Here is a 13,418-nt window from a genome sequence, read left to right as displayed (position 1 = left end):
AAACAAATAGTCATTCCTCCATCTCTACATAAATTCATACTGCAAATCTGTATTTTAATTTGCAAACATCTGTGGAGCTCCAAGAACAAAGAAGCTCTCCTAGACTGCAGTAATGACAGGTCTTAAACTACACCTCATTTTCACTACAGAAACTGTTTATCCAGAATTCAAAGGATTGTTCAGTGAGGTTTTTAATCATCCTCAGCTTTCACTTTATGGACAGCCTTTCTAGTATTTCTCCCTTGGCCCAGCAATACTATGAGTACAGGTAGACTTTGTTTTCCAGTGCACTGTGAGGTCAAAGCCACACACAGCAAACACATGCCATGGCTCCACATTTCCTTGTGCCTCTCGATGCCCATCCAGAGAAGGCAGTCACATACAAAATGATCAAACTCCATATCACTGCAGCACAGGGGGCCAGAGCTGGTGAGCGCACGAGGTGGTTTGCTGCTTCTTTTTGAAAAGGTTTCTAAGGAAGCTGCAAGCAAATGATTTTGAAACTTGGCCACAGTAGAGAATAGAATTAAATCAAAATTATAATGTGAATAATGGCTCAGGACAGATTTGTACAGGGAAATTATGCCACAGAGATATATTGCTATTCCTTGAATCAGAAGCAGGTAGATAAATGGTGATTTTCAGAGGCTTTTGGCAAGGTCACTCACCAAAAGATAAGGTGGGAGCAGGGGGGGATGCAATCTATTGTATAGTAAGAAGACAGATCCTGTTATAAATAAATAAGGCATTAAATCAGAGAGATGAAAGACTAGTTTGCTTTTTCAAGAAGCAGTTTATCAACACAATCCCACATTAATCTGTAATAGGCACTATATTAATTAACTAGGAGGGAACTAAGTAAATAGGGGGATGGCAGGGTTATACAGAATTTTAGAAAATCATTTTGTGCAGTAAAAAAAAGCTCAACTTGAAGAACTGCACAAGTCTCATGATACTGAGTTTCCAATTAAGCAGGTGTCAGAAAAGGGTATTGTAATGCAGAATCAGTTACAAATACAGGCTTATAGAGATAGTATCACTACATACAGTAGCTTTCATCAGAGGAAAAAAAAAAACTTGGAGTCTTTGCTAATGGCTCTCTCAATAGGCCAATTTATTGGTTTGCCTTAACTAAGCTAAGTAATCAAATGCTTGAAATTATTAGGGAAGGACTGAAGAACAAACAATAATCACCACTGTTCCAGTACATCAACTCCCTGTTGTTGTGTAGGAGTTTATAGCCAGTTTGAACAGAGAATTCAGGTTTGGTCCTACACCCTAAAGAGAGGTTGAAAAACGCCAAATGAAGAGCAGGAGGGATCTGAAGTCATGGCATTCATTATTCAGTTAGTCTTGTTATGATAAATGGGCATCAAAACAAAATGGGCTTAAAATTATGGAAGACAAAAATGAAGAGTCAGGCAGCATTTCCATAGTCATAGACTGTGCTGAATTTGGAAGCCAAAAAGGACTTTAAAAAGCAGTACAACTATTTAATGAAAAAAACCATACTAATAGGCTATTATTGGTTCGGTTTTTTAATAATGATTAAGTTGCAACTTTAATCTTTGTCTCAGGAAGTCTCCAGCTGCTGACTGGAAAGCATCCTGAAGAAAGTATTATTGTTTTTCTCCTGGTGGAACAAATGCCTTTTTGGCCTAGTGCTGACTTCTTCCTTTCATCTTTAACTTAGTGCGGCCTGTCTCAGGATCATGTTATTCCCTTGTTCATGCTGAAACATATTCAATTTTTGACTTGGCGTTGTTTCAGTTGTAGGACTGGTGGAGCTGCAAGAACTTTCAAACAATATTTGCATATGAGAACTTAAAGTTCATCTCTGTGTTGTCTTTTGCTGCTAACATTTTCTTCCAGTAGTAGTTCTTTTCATATTTCATGAATACATATATTTACTCCAGATATCATACCTCACTATGGGCTCCTTAGAGTGGAAATCAAAATACAATTAGGACCAGATTAGTTCCATTTACTTAAGTGGCATTAGTACAGATTTACAGTATTTCAAACATGAAAAACAGCACAAAACACAAAATTGTATCAGCAGCTGTCCTTAAGTGATTGCTTTTGTCTACTGAGATCCTACTAGTGTATGCACATTAAGCTCAGTAGTGCTGTAGTTGGAAAATGATTCCTGAGAAAAAAAGCAGGATAAGCCAGAAAGATGCTAAAACTAACAGATTTAATCTCACAATATCTCTACTGCCAATATTGCAGCACTCCCTTTCACAAGGCACATTGTTTATTTGAGGAATAATGTGCCACATTTAAAATGGGCTTTTACTGAGTGCCTTTGATCTGATTTTGCTCACTCACTCTCTACTTGCTTGAGAGTTTTCATTAAGATAGTATTTCTTCTTAATTAGGTATTAAAAGCCTGTGCTTTTTTTGATGTTTCCTTTAGGTTCTCACTCCTTTAGTTACTGCCTTTTATCTGTGTGTATTAATTAAAGACTCCATAAATATTTACTAAAATTTAAATGTAGTTATCAAGCACAAGCATAAATATTAGGTATTCTGCTCACTTTCTCTGGGGAAGTCAGAAGCAGCTATATTTGAGAGACATAAAATTGGCAAAAGCAAGAGGAAATTTTAGTCTTTCAAGTTTTGCAAAGGAATAATGAAGTTTACTTACCCACCCCTCTGGGTGGGGCATGTGGATCATTCACAGTCTCCTGTATCACAGAGACTGCAGTAGGAACGAAGTAATAATGATATTTGAGTTAAAAAGCAGCAGCACAGGGGACTTGGTGCCCTTGGAAGCACTGTCAGGAAAACAGCCCTTCCAGGAGGCTTCCTCACTGAGCATCAGGGAGCACAGAGTGGGGTTTCTTCCTAAGGGAAGGGTCAGCCACACCAGCCAGGCACTGACCTCACCAGCAGCAGGGCTACCACGGCACCAGGAACCTGCAGGCAGCAGTGGGGTGGCAGGGACAGGTCAAGCAAGGAGCAGCCCAGCAGGGCCCAGTTAAGGAGCCAGGTCCTGGAGACTGCTAGAGAAAAACACTCTCACAAGGAAAATAACACATCCTCAAGGCTGGGCTTAAGTGGCGTCCTGGCACAGGGGCGTGGGTGGAAGCTACAGGTGAGATTGCTTAGGACCATCAAGGCTTGTTATCCTGCTCAGTGCAGGCATGAGATCTCTTCCCTTTCACAGCTGTGGTGAGAAGGTTCTGTAAATTCATATCCAAGATTAAAAACTGTATTTTTTCACTCTCATGTATGGCACAGAGATTAAAAAAAAAAAAAAAAAAAAGAAAACAATCCTCACAGCATATGAATGGGATACTAAATATTTCTTAACAAATGCAGGAAGTGATTCTGGGCCAGACTGACACTGATCTATTCAGGAGGAGCACTGACTAAGCATGGGGATTTGCTTATGATTTAAACTAAGTATAGAGAATGTAAACATCTAAATTCCTAAATAAATCTTGGCAATTAACTGATGGCATACAAAGTCTGCTCAGAAAACCTCTGAAGCAATAATGCCATCTCTAGCTGTTATGCAGTACCACATGTGAATTCCTGTTCCACATTAGATCTCTAGGAAGAGAGGAGCTAAAGTCTTGGGCAGCTGGGGGCTAAGCATCCCACCTCTGCAAATAAAGAAACCAAATATAGGGGTTAGATTTTAAAATCTGGGCTACAGTGAGCCAGATATGAAGTTAGGGACTTGGGCCTGTGGCTCCCTAGGCTGCACTTTAACCTTGCATGCAGATCTGAAGCTCACCAGAGAAAGGGATGAAGCAGAAGATGTACACCAATATTGTCATTGACAGCCTGTTCTGCAGTGCATGTGCATGTGTTTGGGGTATACATCATAGTTACTGAGAGTCGTTTTACACCTGAGCAAATGGGGTCAATGAAAAGATAAAAGACTGAAAACAGGCATTAAAAAAATTGCTACAGACATGAAAGCACTGGAATATGATTTTCAGTTAAAAAACCAAACAACCCTACGTACCCCCCAAACCTTTAAAAATTCACACTGTTGTTATTATTATTATTATTATTATTATTATTATTATTATTATTATTATTATTATTATTATTATTATTGTTATTTCTATTACTAAGGGTGTCTAGCTTTGAGGAACAGCTATTGGGACTTGCCCATTTGGAGATGTCTTCCAAAGGAAAATATGTTACAGTACACCCCAAATGTTAAGGGCTATTCTTGTTTTCTAAAGACAGTCTGAACTCAGCCTCTGGTCCCTACCAAAAACATAACTAACTTGAGCAGATTGTTTCAATTTAAAATATTTAACTCATTCTTAATGTACAGGAGTGCAATGTCTGAAGCTGTGGTTCTCACACAGCCCAGCAATCTTTGATCAGGCTAAATTGGAGGAAATATTCACAGCAAAAGAGCCCCTGGTGTGACTCATAATTAAGTTTACGCTACCAATGAAATAAGCTCATTAGGAGACGTTAAGAATGTAAATATAATTTTGAAATCAAATTGTCTGAAAAAATGTAGATTTGGAAATAGAAGATGAAGCGTGGCGGAAGAACTATGACAGGCTGTGTTAATGCAAAGGCAGAACGGAAGACAACTGATTTGCATAACAGGACTTTAAACCTGAAAATCCTCTTTACCCTCCCTGAAATAATTTATTCCAGATCATCAACACAGGCTTCTAACATGCAGATTGTATTGAGAGCTGGAGGAGCCTAGCGTCTCTTTTGCATTGAGCCTGATTCCAATCAGGAAAGTCGTATTTAAAAACAAAACAAAACCCTCACAACATACAACAAGAAAGAGCAGTACAAGTCCCCAGCTGGCAAAAAGCCCAAGTGACAGATTTCATCCACCCCTCGCATGTCTTGGCCAGGAACATGCACTGGTGGCAACGTGTGGGAGAGCCCCCAGGCCTTTGAAGCAGCCTCCTTGATGTGGTATTTGCTGCGGTATTTCCAGCTTAAATCAAACTATTCCTGGCCCAGCTCTGCTCTCGGTGTTGTTTGGCGGCGCCCAAATGTGACATCCCACCCTCAGGGCTGAGGAAGCACCCACACCGAGCAGCAGGGCACGGTATGAGGGGCAGCATGGAGGCTGTGAGCCCTCCATGCTGAGTTAACACCCACACCGAGCAGCAGGGCACGGTGTGAGGGGCGGCATGGAAGCTGTGATCCCGTCTGCTCGGCAGCCTCGGCAGCCAGAGCCCTCTGGACCTTGGGGCCATTCCCAGTTCCAAGTCCTGCGCAGGGAATTGGCCCCGGAGCCTGCCCAGGCAGCTGGAACAAATCGTCACCCATCAGTGACACCCAGATGCTGCCTTTGAGCCTGTCTGTGGCTTTTGGGATCCTCGCCTCCTGTTCGGGGGACACTTAAGCCCGTCTTTGCGCTGTTAAACCCGGTCCTAAGCCGCGATCAGCCGGGCTCAGGCCGGCAGTGCCGGGCACGGCGGGCAGGTGGCGGCCGCAGCCCGCCGAGGTGCCGGCGCCGGGGCACCCGATGCCTCTGAAAAGCCAAGTACAATTTACGTCAGGTTTTTTAGAGTCCCTGCAGTCCCCCCTCCACAGCACATTTCTGTTGTAAAATGCTCCCCGGGTCCGTTGCCGAGAAAAAAGCAAATTTCACAAAAACTGCCGGCAGCGCCTGTACGTGATTCCTTCTGCCTGCCTGTAAGCGCCGATCCTTGTTAGTGGTCCTAAAGCCACTGCAGTGCTAGTCGGACCACAAAGGGTATAGAATCAGTCATGCCCCCTTCACATCGTACCTGAAAATGACTGATTTTTGTCTGTGAGTAAATTAGATTACCTGGCTATTACTAGAAATGCTATTCAATCAGCCCAGCTGAACATCACTGACTCATGAAAATGAGATTGTGTTGCTGATGGAATACAAAAGGACCCAGAGCTGGAGCTGTTGTCAAAGTTCATGCCCAGCTTGGTGGTTGTGCCTCATTCATGTTGCATGCAGCTTATTTCTATTTCACAGAATAGTTAATGAAATACCTTGATTCTACAACAGTTGTAATTTTACATTGTCCTTTACATCTGAGCAAAGGGGATGTATAAAGATGCTACAAGCATCTAGAGCCAGGAGATGCTGGCTTTTCAATTTGCTTTAAACAACCTGCCAAGTTCGGATGAGAAGGACTGACACAGTGTAAACACTCAGATTGTAAGGATAGCAAGCACCCTCTCAAGGTTCTTTTTTGCTATTGCACGGGAGACTGGTTTTGGTAATTTCCTTTGAATTCCACTAGGTGACCACAGAGACTTCTCACTGTGATATGGTAAATTCTATATCTTTAAGTGAACGTCGGTCATATTTCAAAAATATAAGTTCTATTTTATCATTTCTCATAAGAGAAATTATAAGCTTGAACAAAAACCAGTTAATTCTTTAGGTTCAGTGCCCAGATTCCTTTGTTCTGAAATGTATGAATCTCAACTGCAATAAAAATTCAGTGCTCACTGGGGACTGACCATAAACAAATCAAATTGGAAAATGTGTTTTACAAGCTGGCTGGAATGGAAAAAACTAAAAGATGCGTGTGACATGTATTATAAAATAGTAAGTGATAGTGAAATGTGTTATAGAATATGTTTTTATCCCTGAGAAACAGCTGACTTGTTGGCACTGACAGAAGCATTAGGTGTCAAAGATTTGTTTAATGTTTTTTTTTCAGGACTCAGTGTCCTGACATTTTGTCCTGTCTATTACAAAACACAAATTCTGCTCTCATCATTCATTTCCTTTTTTTGTATTACAATACTGGAGCCTTGGACTGTGAACAGCCTCTTTGTTTCATCTGAATTTTTATTTACTGTTTGTTCTCCCTTGTGCTGCAAAAATTAATTCACAACTTCCACTTATCTAGCACTTCACTAATGTGTTTAAACATTTAAAATGTTATTTTGTTGCAAATCAGATCACCTCTTTGATACATGATTTTTCACTCCATGTTCAGAGCCCTTTAACACAATCAAACCATTCCAGATAAAATTTAGACTTTGGAGAGGATATCCATTAATCTCAAATCTTTGAGAATTAAACAGCAAAACACATCAAAAAATGCAGACAAACTGCTCTTTAAAGAGGTCTGGATTCCTTTTTACTTCAGAAATATAAATTTATTTTCCATATTCTAATTGACCCAGAGTACAAAAATTCATTAAGGTAGTTCTGGTCTTTTCTACTATTAGTGCTTTCCAAGTAACTTTCAGTGGTGTTGGTGTTCACTGCTTTTTTAGTGCTTTTGTGATCTACAGAAAAGGAGATTGCAGTCATGGCTTCTCCACTTTGAGAAATGCTGACAATAAAAAAAAAAACCTTTGTAAGTGACAAAATGAAAATATAAAAAAAGATCCATTAAAGTTTCAGGGGTGAATTTGTCCTTGTTTATAGGGTTGTTTTGGGCAGCCTGTCTTTTCTTGTTTCCCTTCATTAAATGATTAAAAGCCTTGCCAGTTTCTTTGTATCTGATTTGCCACTTAATCATACAGATACATATCTTTGTGCTGTCCCTGTCTGATCTTATGGGGCTCTTGAACAGAAAGGATCTGAGCCAAAGTCCATGAAATTCAAGGTGATTTTTTTCCACAGGCTTTTCCTCACGACCAATGGTGTTGCTTACCAGTAATGGGACACATATTAGATGCTCTGTATCACATTTGGCAGAAAAAGTGACATTTGCAACACTTGCATTCTCTATCTGGCAGTACAGATAATGCCTGTGGAAAACATGGGGACACACCTTGCTGCAGTCCTCTTCTTGCCAAGTCTATTCTAGAATTAGCATCAGTTCTCTAAAATGTTAATTATATTCAGATTTGTAAGAATGCCTATTTTCTCTGCATACCTGAGCAGATGTTTCTGCTGTACCCTAAATGACTATTTGCAGTGCTTAGTAGGTAAATCCTAACACTGTGTCCAGCTTTGGTACAGTAATCCTAATCTATTCACAGGGGTGAAGGGACATTCCAGGGATGGAAAACTGCCTCCTTCTAATCCTTGCTGTTCCCATGGCAGATGAAACAAAAAACAAGAGCAAGATTAAGCATGAGCATTAATACAATAGTTAGTGTAATGAGACAAATAGAAACGTTCCTTACCATCCTGAAAAAAAAAAAAAATCAGAATTCTGTATAGTGGTGTCTTTTCTGATCACAGAAAAACAAAATAACAAGACTCTGAGCAGGCTAAGTATTTGTGAATATCTTAAAAACAACTTTGGCCAAGAAGTGATTTTTTTCCCCAGTGCTATGTTTCCTGTCCTGCTGCAAACAGTTTGTCCTGACTCTACTAGCCATCATTGCCTTGGGACTGCTATGGGAGTAACACTGACCTTAGCATGGGTAGGAAAATTGGATTGTGAGCTTACAGCCGAGCACCAGAAATATATTCAAGGTGCTGCTGGAGGAAAATGACTTATTGCAAAGGTCTGCACAGCTGTAGTACAACATTCTGGGGACAAAGACTGCCAAACACACCCTGACACAGCCACCAAGGCAACCTCAGGCCTGGGTAAGAGCTTCTTCCTTCCTTCCAGGTCATAGTTAATATACCCAGTGAGGCAGAAACCTAAGCCATGTGTGACTGTATTTTTTGTAAATGCACAGTGATGCAAAATTTAGGAGATCGATTCAAGAATTGTTCTCTCTGCTCCATTAAAAAGTGACATGATGAAAAGAGACTGTGAACCTTGCATTAACTAGGCAGTTAAATCAGGTTTCTACATGCCTCATGTATCTGAACTGTCTGCTGAACTTACCCATTCATTTTAATTTGCCAGTACACTAGATTTCTACCAAGCTGATACAGGCAAAAGCAATTTCCAGGGAGAAATGCACACGTCTGGTCATGGGAATGAAATATTTCAGCTCTCCTATCACATGTGGCAGCTAAGCAAATCTGTCCCTGGTGCTGACTCTATTAAACCCTTCTGTGCTTCGTAATAAAATATTGTCACCTCAGCACTACCCAAGATAATGGTAAAGGAAGTCTATAAAGACCCTCAGTGGCTTCAAGAGAACTGAAAAAAGTGCAACATACACATAATAAGAGAAAAGAGTAATGTAGAGCCACTCAGAAATGTGGGGATACTGTGCTTAATTTACAACGTGAAAGACGATCTCATGTATTCAGGAGCTGCCTTGGATGGTAATTAATAAAATCAGGTTCAGAGTGAAAAGATGAGTGTGCTGGTCTCAGGACTCCATCTGAGACTTACTCCATTGCACCACTATTGTTTAAGCTGCTTTACACAGTGAAATATTGCAACTGTCTCTCTCCACAGGCTGAAAAACATGTATCTCAAATGAATTCAATTGAAAAGAATGCATCATAAATTTTCTGCTTTCACACCAAATTGATACTCAGATTTTTGTCACTCAATTCCAGAGAAATTCTCTCTCTCTAGGTTTCCATTATTTCTTTATTCATTGATATGGATTGCATAAAACTTTGAAGATAGGTAGAAATAAAAAAATAAGAAAAAAAATGTTTATTTGTAAAGACATTAAGTCTCACATTTCAGAGGGTAAGTCAAGTTCATTACTAGGAGTGAGTAAATGAATTTTCCTTCAGCTCAGGCCATTCCAGATGTGCTTTCTATGAAGTTTTCTTATCCTCATGAAAGCTTGGGAGCAGACCCTGCCTGAAGGAGAGATCCCTCACCACAGAAAACTCTTCTGCAATGGTTTGAGAGCAGACAGCAACAAATTGTGTTCTCCCACACCTATTCTAAGGCTGATTATAAAATTGTTCCAATGTGAAGGCACAGGATTTAATTACATTTCTGTGCCAGTGAAGAATACGGAAGAGATGCATTTTCTTAGAGAAAAAGATATCCCCCATATTTAGCTCTTGTAATAGCACATCAGGATGTGCCAGAGAGAGGTTCAAAACCTAACCTTGTTCTAGAGTGCATGTGATAAGATATGGGTGAATAATACTGTCCTCACATAACCTAGGGTACCAACAGAAAGAGAATTATCTTTGTAATTAAGCCATTAAGGCACATAACCTCCTTCAGAAAGGGGTATTTGGGTAATTAAGTTTCTACAATGGACACATATTGTACCTTCTGGACAGTCTGACAGCCTTGCAGACTCTCTAATAAAGTGTATGTATTGGTATTTTTTAAATTATAAATGTTTAAAAATAAATGCTCATTCTTGTCTTCCTTCTTATTTTCCTTCCTTGTCTCTTACAGATTTTTCTCTATTGTTCCATTTAGAAATATGGAGCCTCCCAACATCATCATCTCTGCGCATATGTTAGCACAATGGGTTGCCATAAAGGATTGCAGAGTCATGCAGCTCCTACAAGGTCACTCAAAAATTCAGGCTGGAGTACAGATTATAACCAAGGAGGTGCTCTAATTCAAAGTAAATTCAAAGTAAATTCAAAAAGCAAATTGTTCTTCCAAATTTCCTCAGAAACAGTACACTTTACAGCTGTGGAATCTGCTATTGAGTCATGCTGTGCTCAGGCTTCAAATGAGTAAAACCTTGAAGAAAACTGTGTCTTATTGGAATTCTTGCAGTATCTTTTTTACTTTATTTGTTTTATGGGTTTTTTTTTAAGCAAATATATAGGACAAATTATTTAGGGTGTAGTCAATGGCACCTGCACTTAAAAAATAAAAATTTTTATCTTCTTATGCATATTTTCTCAGCAGTAACTTTTCAGGTGCTTTGCAGTGATTGGGAACAGTCAACACCCTAGACTAGGCATTTTCTCATGTTCTTGCTGAAAAAGAAAAATGAGTCACCAGCAAGTTTATTATTCATCCAGGTCTAATCCATAAGGAAAGGAAGGTGGAACAGTGGAGTGACTTAAGTCACAGTCCGGGTCATGGCAAAAGTGGAAGGGAAGTTCAAAACACCACATCTTATTGTAAAAACACTCATATACAGTGGCAAGACAAGCTTTGTAGCACAGGAATCTTATTGTGAAAAGGACTGAGCCACACCAAAAACTGTAGATATTTGCTAGAGAGGGAGAGGCTTTGTAGCTCAGCAGTTTGAGCATGAAAATGGGGAGTCAGCATTCAATTTTATGCTGGGGTTTCATGCTGCTACACAATCCTGTAAATGTGATATGCAATCCTGGTTTTATTGCTAATTGGATCAGTGGACTCCAATATGCATGGTGCACAGCAGACTGCTCCTTGACCACTCATGAAATTAGGTGCTGGCAAATACAAGATTTGCTTCTTTTGCCTCTCTGCAGTTGCAATCATGTGTCATTATGATAAATAAAATACGTGACCATCTTCACCAGAGACTAATTTTTTGCTACTTGTACTTATATCTCAAGTAAAACGTAGAAATCTCCTGATTCACAGAGTTTTGCTGAAGATTAATTTAATTGGGGCACTGTTCCTGAAGAAAGCTGTGAAAGCTAAAGACCAAGGTTAGCATGTATTGGGATTTATTTCAGTGGAGATGTAGCTATCAGCACTCGTGCAAAGAGACTCCATTTAACTCAGGTGAACTCAGACATTCTGCCAAACACTGTGGTGAGGCGGTGTAACAGATGACTTTCAGAACTTGAGGAGTATGCTAGGAAAGCTGTCTGGGAAACACAGCTCATTAACTGGGCTCTGTCTTCCAAGCAAAGGACTCCTTTCCTTTGGCTTCTAATGCATTATTTTCCTTACACACCGTCCAAAACATGCTCAGGTGAATGGGAATCTTTTCTTTCACCTGAAGGAACATTAACTCCCAGCCACACACAGCAAGAAAATTATAGGAGTGATGATTTTGGATGCTACTACACAGGAAAGTAGTAACAAAAGAAGAAATCTATATTCTGAAAGCTCACTCTATGTAAATACTATGTAAAGCAACCATTCCTTTGCATCTGTTATTTTCTACCAGTATCTGATTATATATCAGCAATTAAGGGAAACTTGCAATATCTGAAAAGTCAGTGTTGATATCCCCATTGAGAACTGAAGACATTGGGGAACAAAGAAAATAATTGAGTGTTCCAGAACTATAAAACTAGACAGTGCAATTTGATATACTCTATTATGCACAGCTATTGTGTATTAAGTTATAGAGCTCTGAATGCAAATTCATCTCCAACATCACTTTTCATAAGTTTTTTATCACAGAACAGGATGTTTCAAATTGTCAGACATTGATGCATTTTGTACATTTAATTGCTTGTATTTTCAATTTAGTGGAGAAGTTTACAAACACAATATTTTTAATAGATTCAAAATGAAATAGTGCATTTGCAATTTCTTTTATCCATGAGAAGAAGAAGGAAAAAAATCAACAGTAGTTTACTGTGCACAAAACAGGGGACCATTGTAGTTCTTTCCTACCCATATATGATAATGACTTCCCTGTTGATTTTGAGATAACCACCCTAAGGAATAAAACACTGCAGCATTTACTCTGTTAGAAATGTTACAATGGTTTTCCTGAGTAAATGCTGCCAGTTTGGTCCCTTGCTTGTTTTAGATGGTCTTTTTTTAAGGTCAAAAAATAATTTTACTGAAATTGCTAGTACTTTTGGCAATTATGCCATTGGAAACAGGAAAATAAGCAGTACATGGGACAAGAAAAAAATACTTAGCTTACTTTCCCCTGGTAGTTTCAAAGCCGGATGCTTTGGAGTTGGCATCCTGCTGGCTCCTGGTGATCCCAGTGCTGCGAGAGGATCTGTTCCCTGTAGCTGTATCCAGGCTTGCAGTGACCCCTTGAAGCAGAGGGATCTCTCCAGCAGTGCCTTGTAGGGTCCCTTTGCTGTGAGATGAGCTCCCCATCTCGTCTCTGCCAGAGTCACCATCACCGCGTCCATTTGACTGACTTGCAGGGGTAGACATTGTAGGACTGGAAGTTTTCTTCACTGCTGTCATTCCCAGTGTCTCACCTGCAGATGCAAAAGGAGGTCCCTGTGAGGCGCTTGCTTTGGCAGCTTGAATTTCAGAGTGGGGTGACTCCCTAATCGTGGTCAGAGATGGAGTCGAGTCTGAGTGACTTGTCTGGGTTTCATCGCCTTGTCCTGTGGTCCAGAGCTTTCCTAGAGTGCTGAATCCAGTGCTGCCCTTCTGCAAGTGCAACAGGAGCAGCAAGAAAATGATCTCTTTCATTCTGATGGTTTGTAGATGCTACAAGTTATCTCACATTTATTTCCTAAACAAGAAGTCCTGTAGCTTCTCTCTCCTCCTGGGCTGCTGCTCAGATAGTGAGCCTAGCCAGAGGATGCCCTGACAGGCTTTATTTCTGTAGAAAGGAAACAGGTTTTGGTGTTTCAAAACTGACTGAGGAAGCCTGGTTTCCTGTTTCTGTGGATCCCTCTGCAACCTGTGACCCTGGCAGCCTCTGTGGGAGGGAAAAAAGAAGTCTGCAGAAGGCACAGGATAAAGATTAATGGTGTGATAGAAATGTGGAAAAATATGTACTGTGAAGTAATCCTGAGGGAT

At 40.1% G+C, this 13,418-nt stretch overlaps 1 protein-coding gene across 1 annotated transcript in view; it reads right to left on the bottom strand.

The window, feature by feature from the left end:
* The window catches only part of MMRN1 (multimerin 1), a 39,600-nt gene extending 26,429 nt beyond the window's left edge, over positions 1-13,171 (bottom strand). Inside the window, exon 1 of the mRNA XM_074540911.1 lies at positions 12,574-13,171. Coding sequence (XP_074397012.1) covers positions 12,574-13,085 — 512 coding nt within the window. The 5' untranslated portion in view covers positions 13,086-13,171. The remainder of the gene's footprint in view (positions 1-12,573) is intronic.
* Between the last annotated feature and the right edge of the window lie 247 nt (positions 13,172-13,418).

This window comes from Zonotrichia albicollis, chromosome 5 (genome assembly GCF_047830755.1).
Source record: "Zonotrichia albicollis isolate bZonAlb1 chromosome 5, bZonAlb1.hap1, whole genome shotgun sequence".
Classification (NCBI taxonomy): Eukaryota; Metazoa; Chordata; class Aves; order Passeriformes; family Passerellidae; genus Zonotrichia; species Zonotrichia albicollis.
The sequence above is the reverse complement of the archived record's forward strand: the minus strand, read 5'-3'. Positions and strand labels throughout refer to the sequence as shown.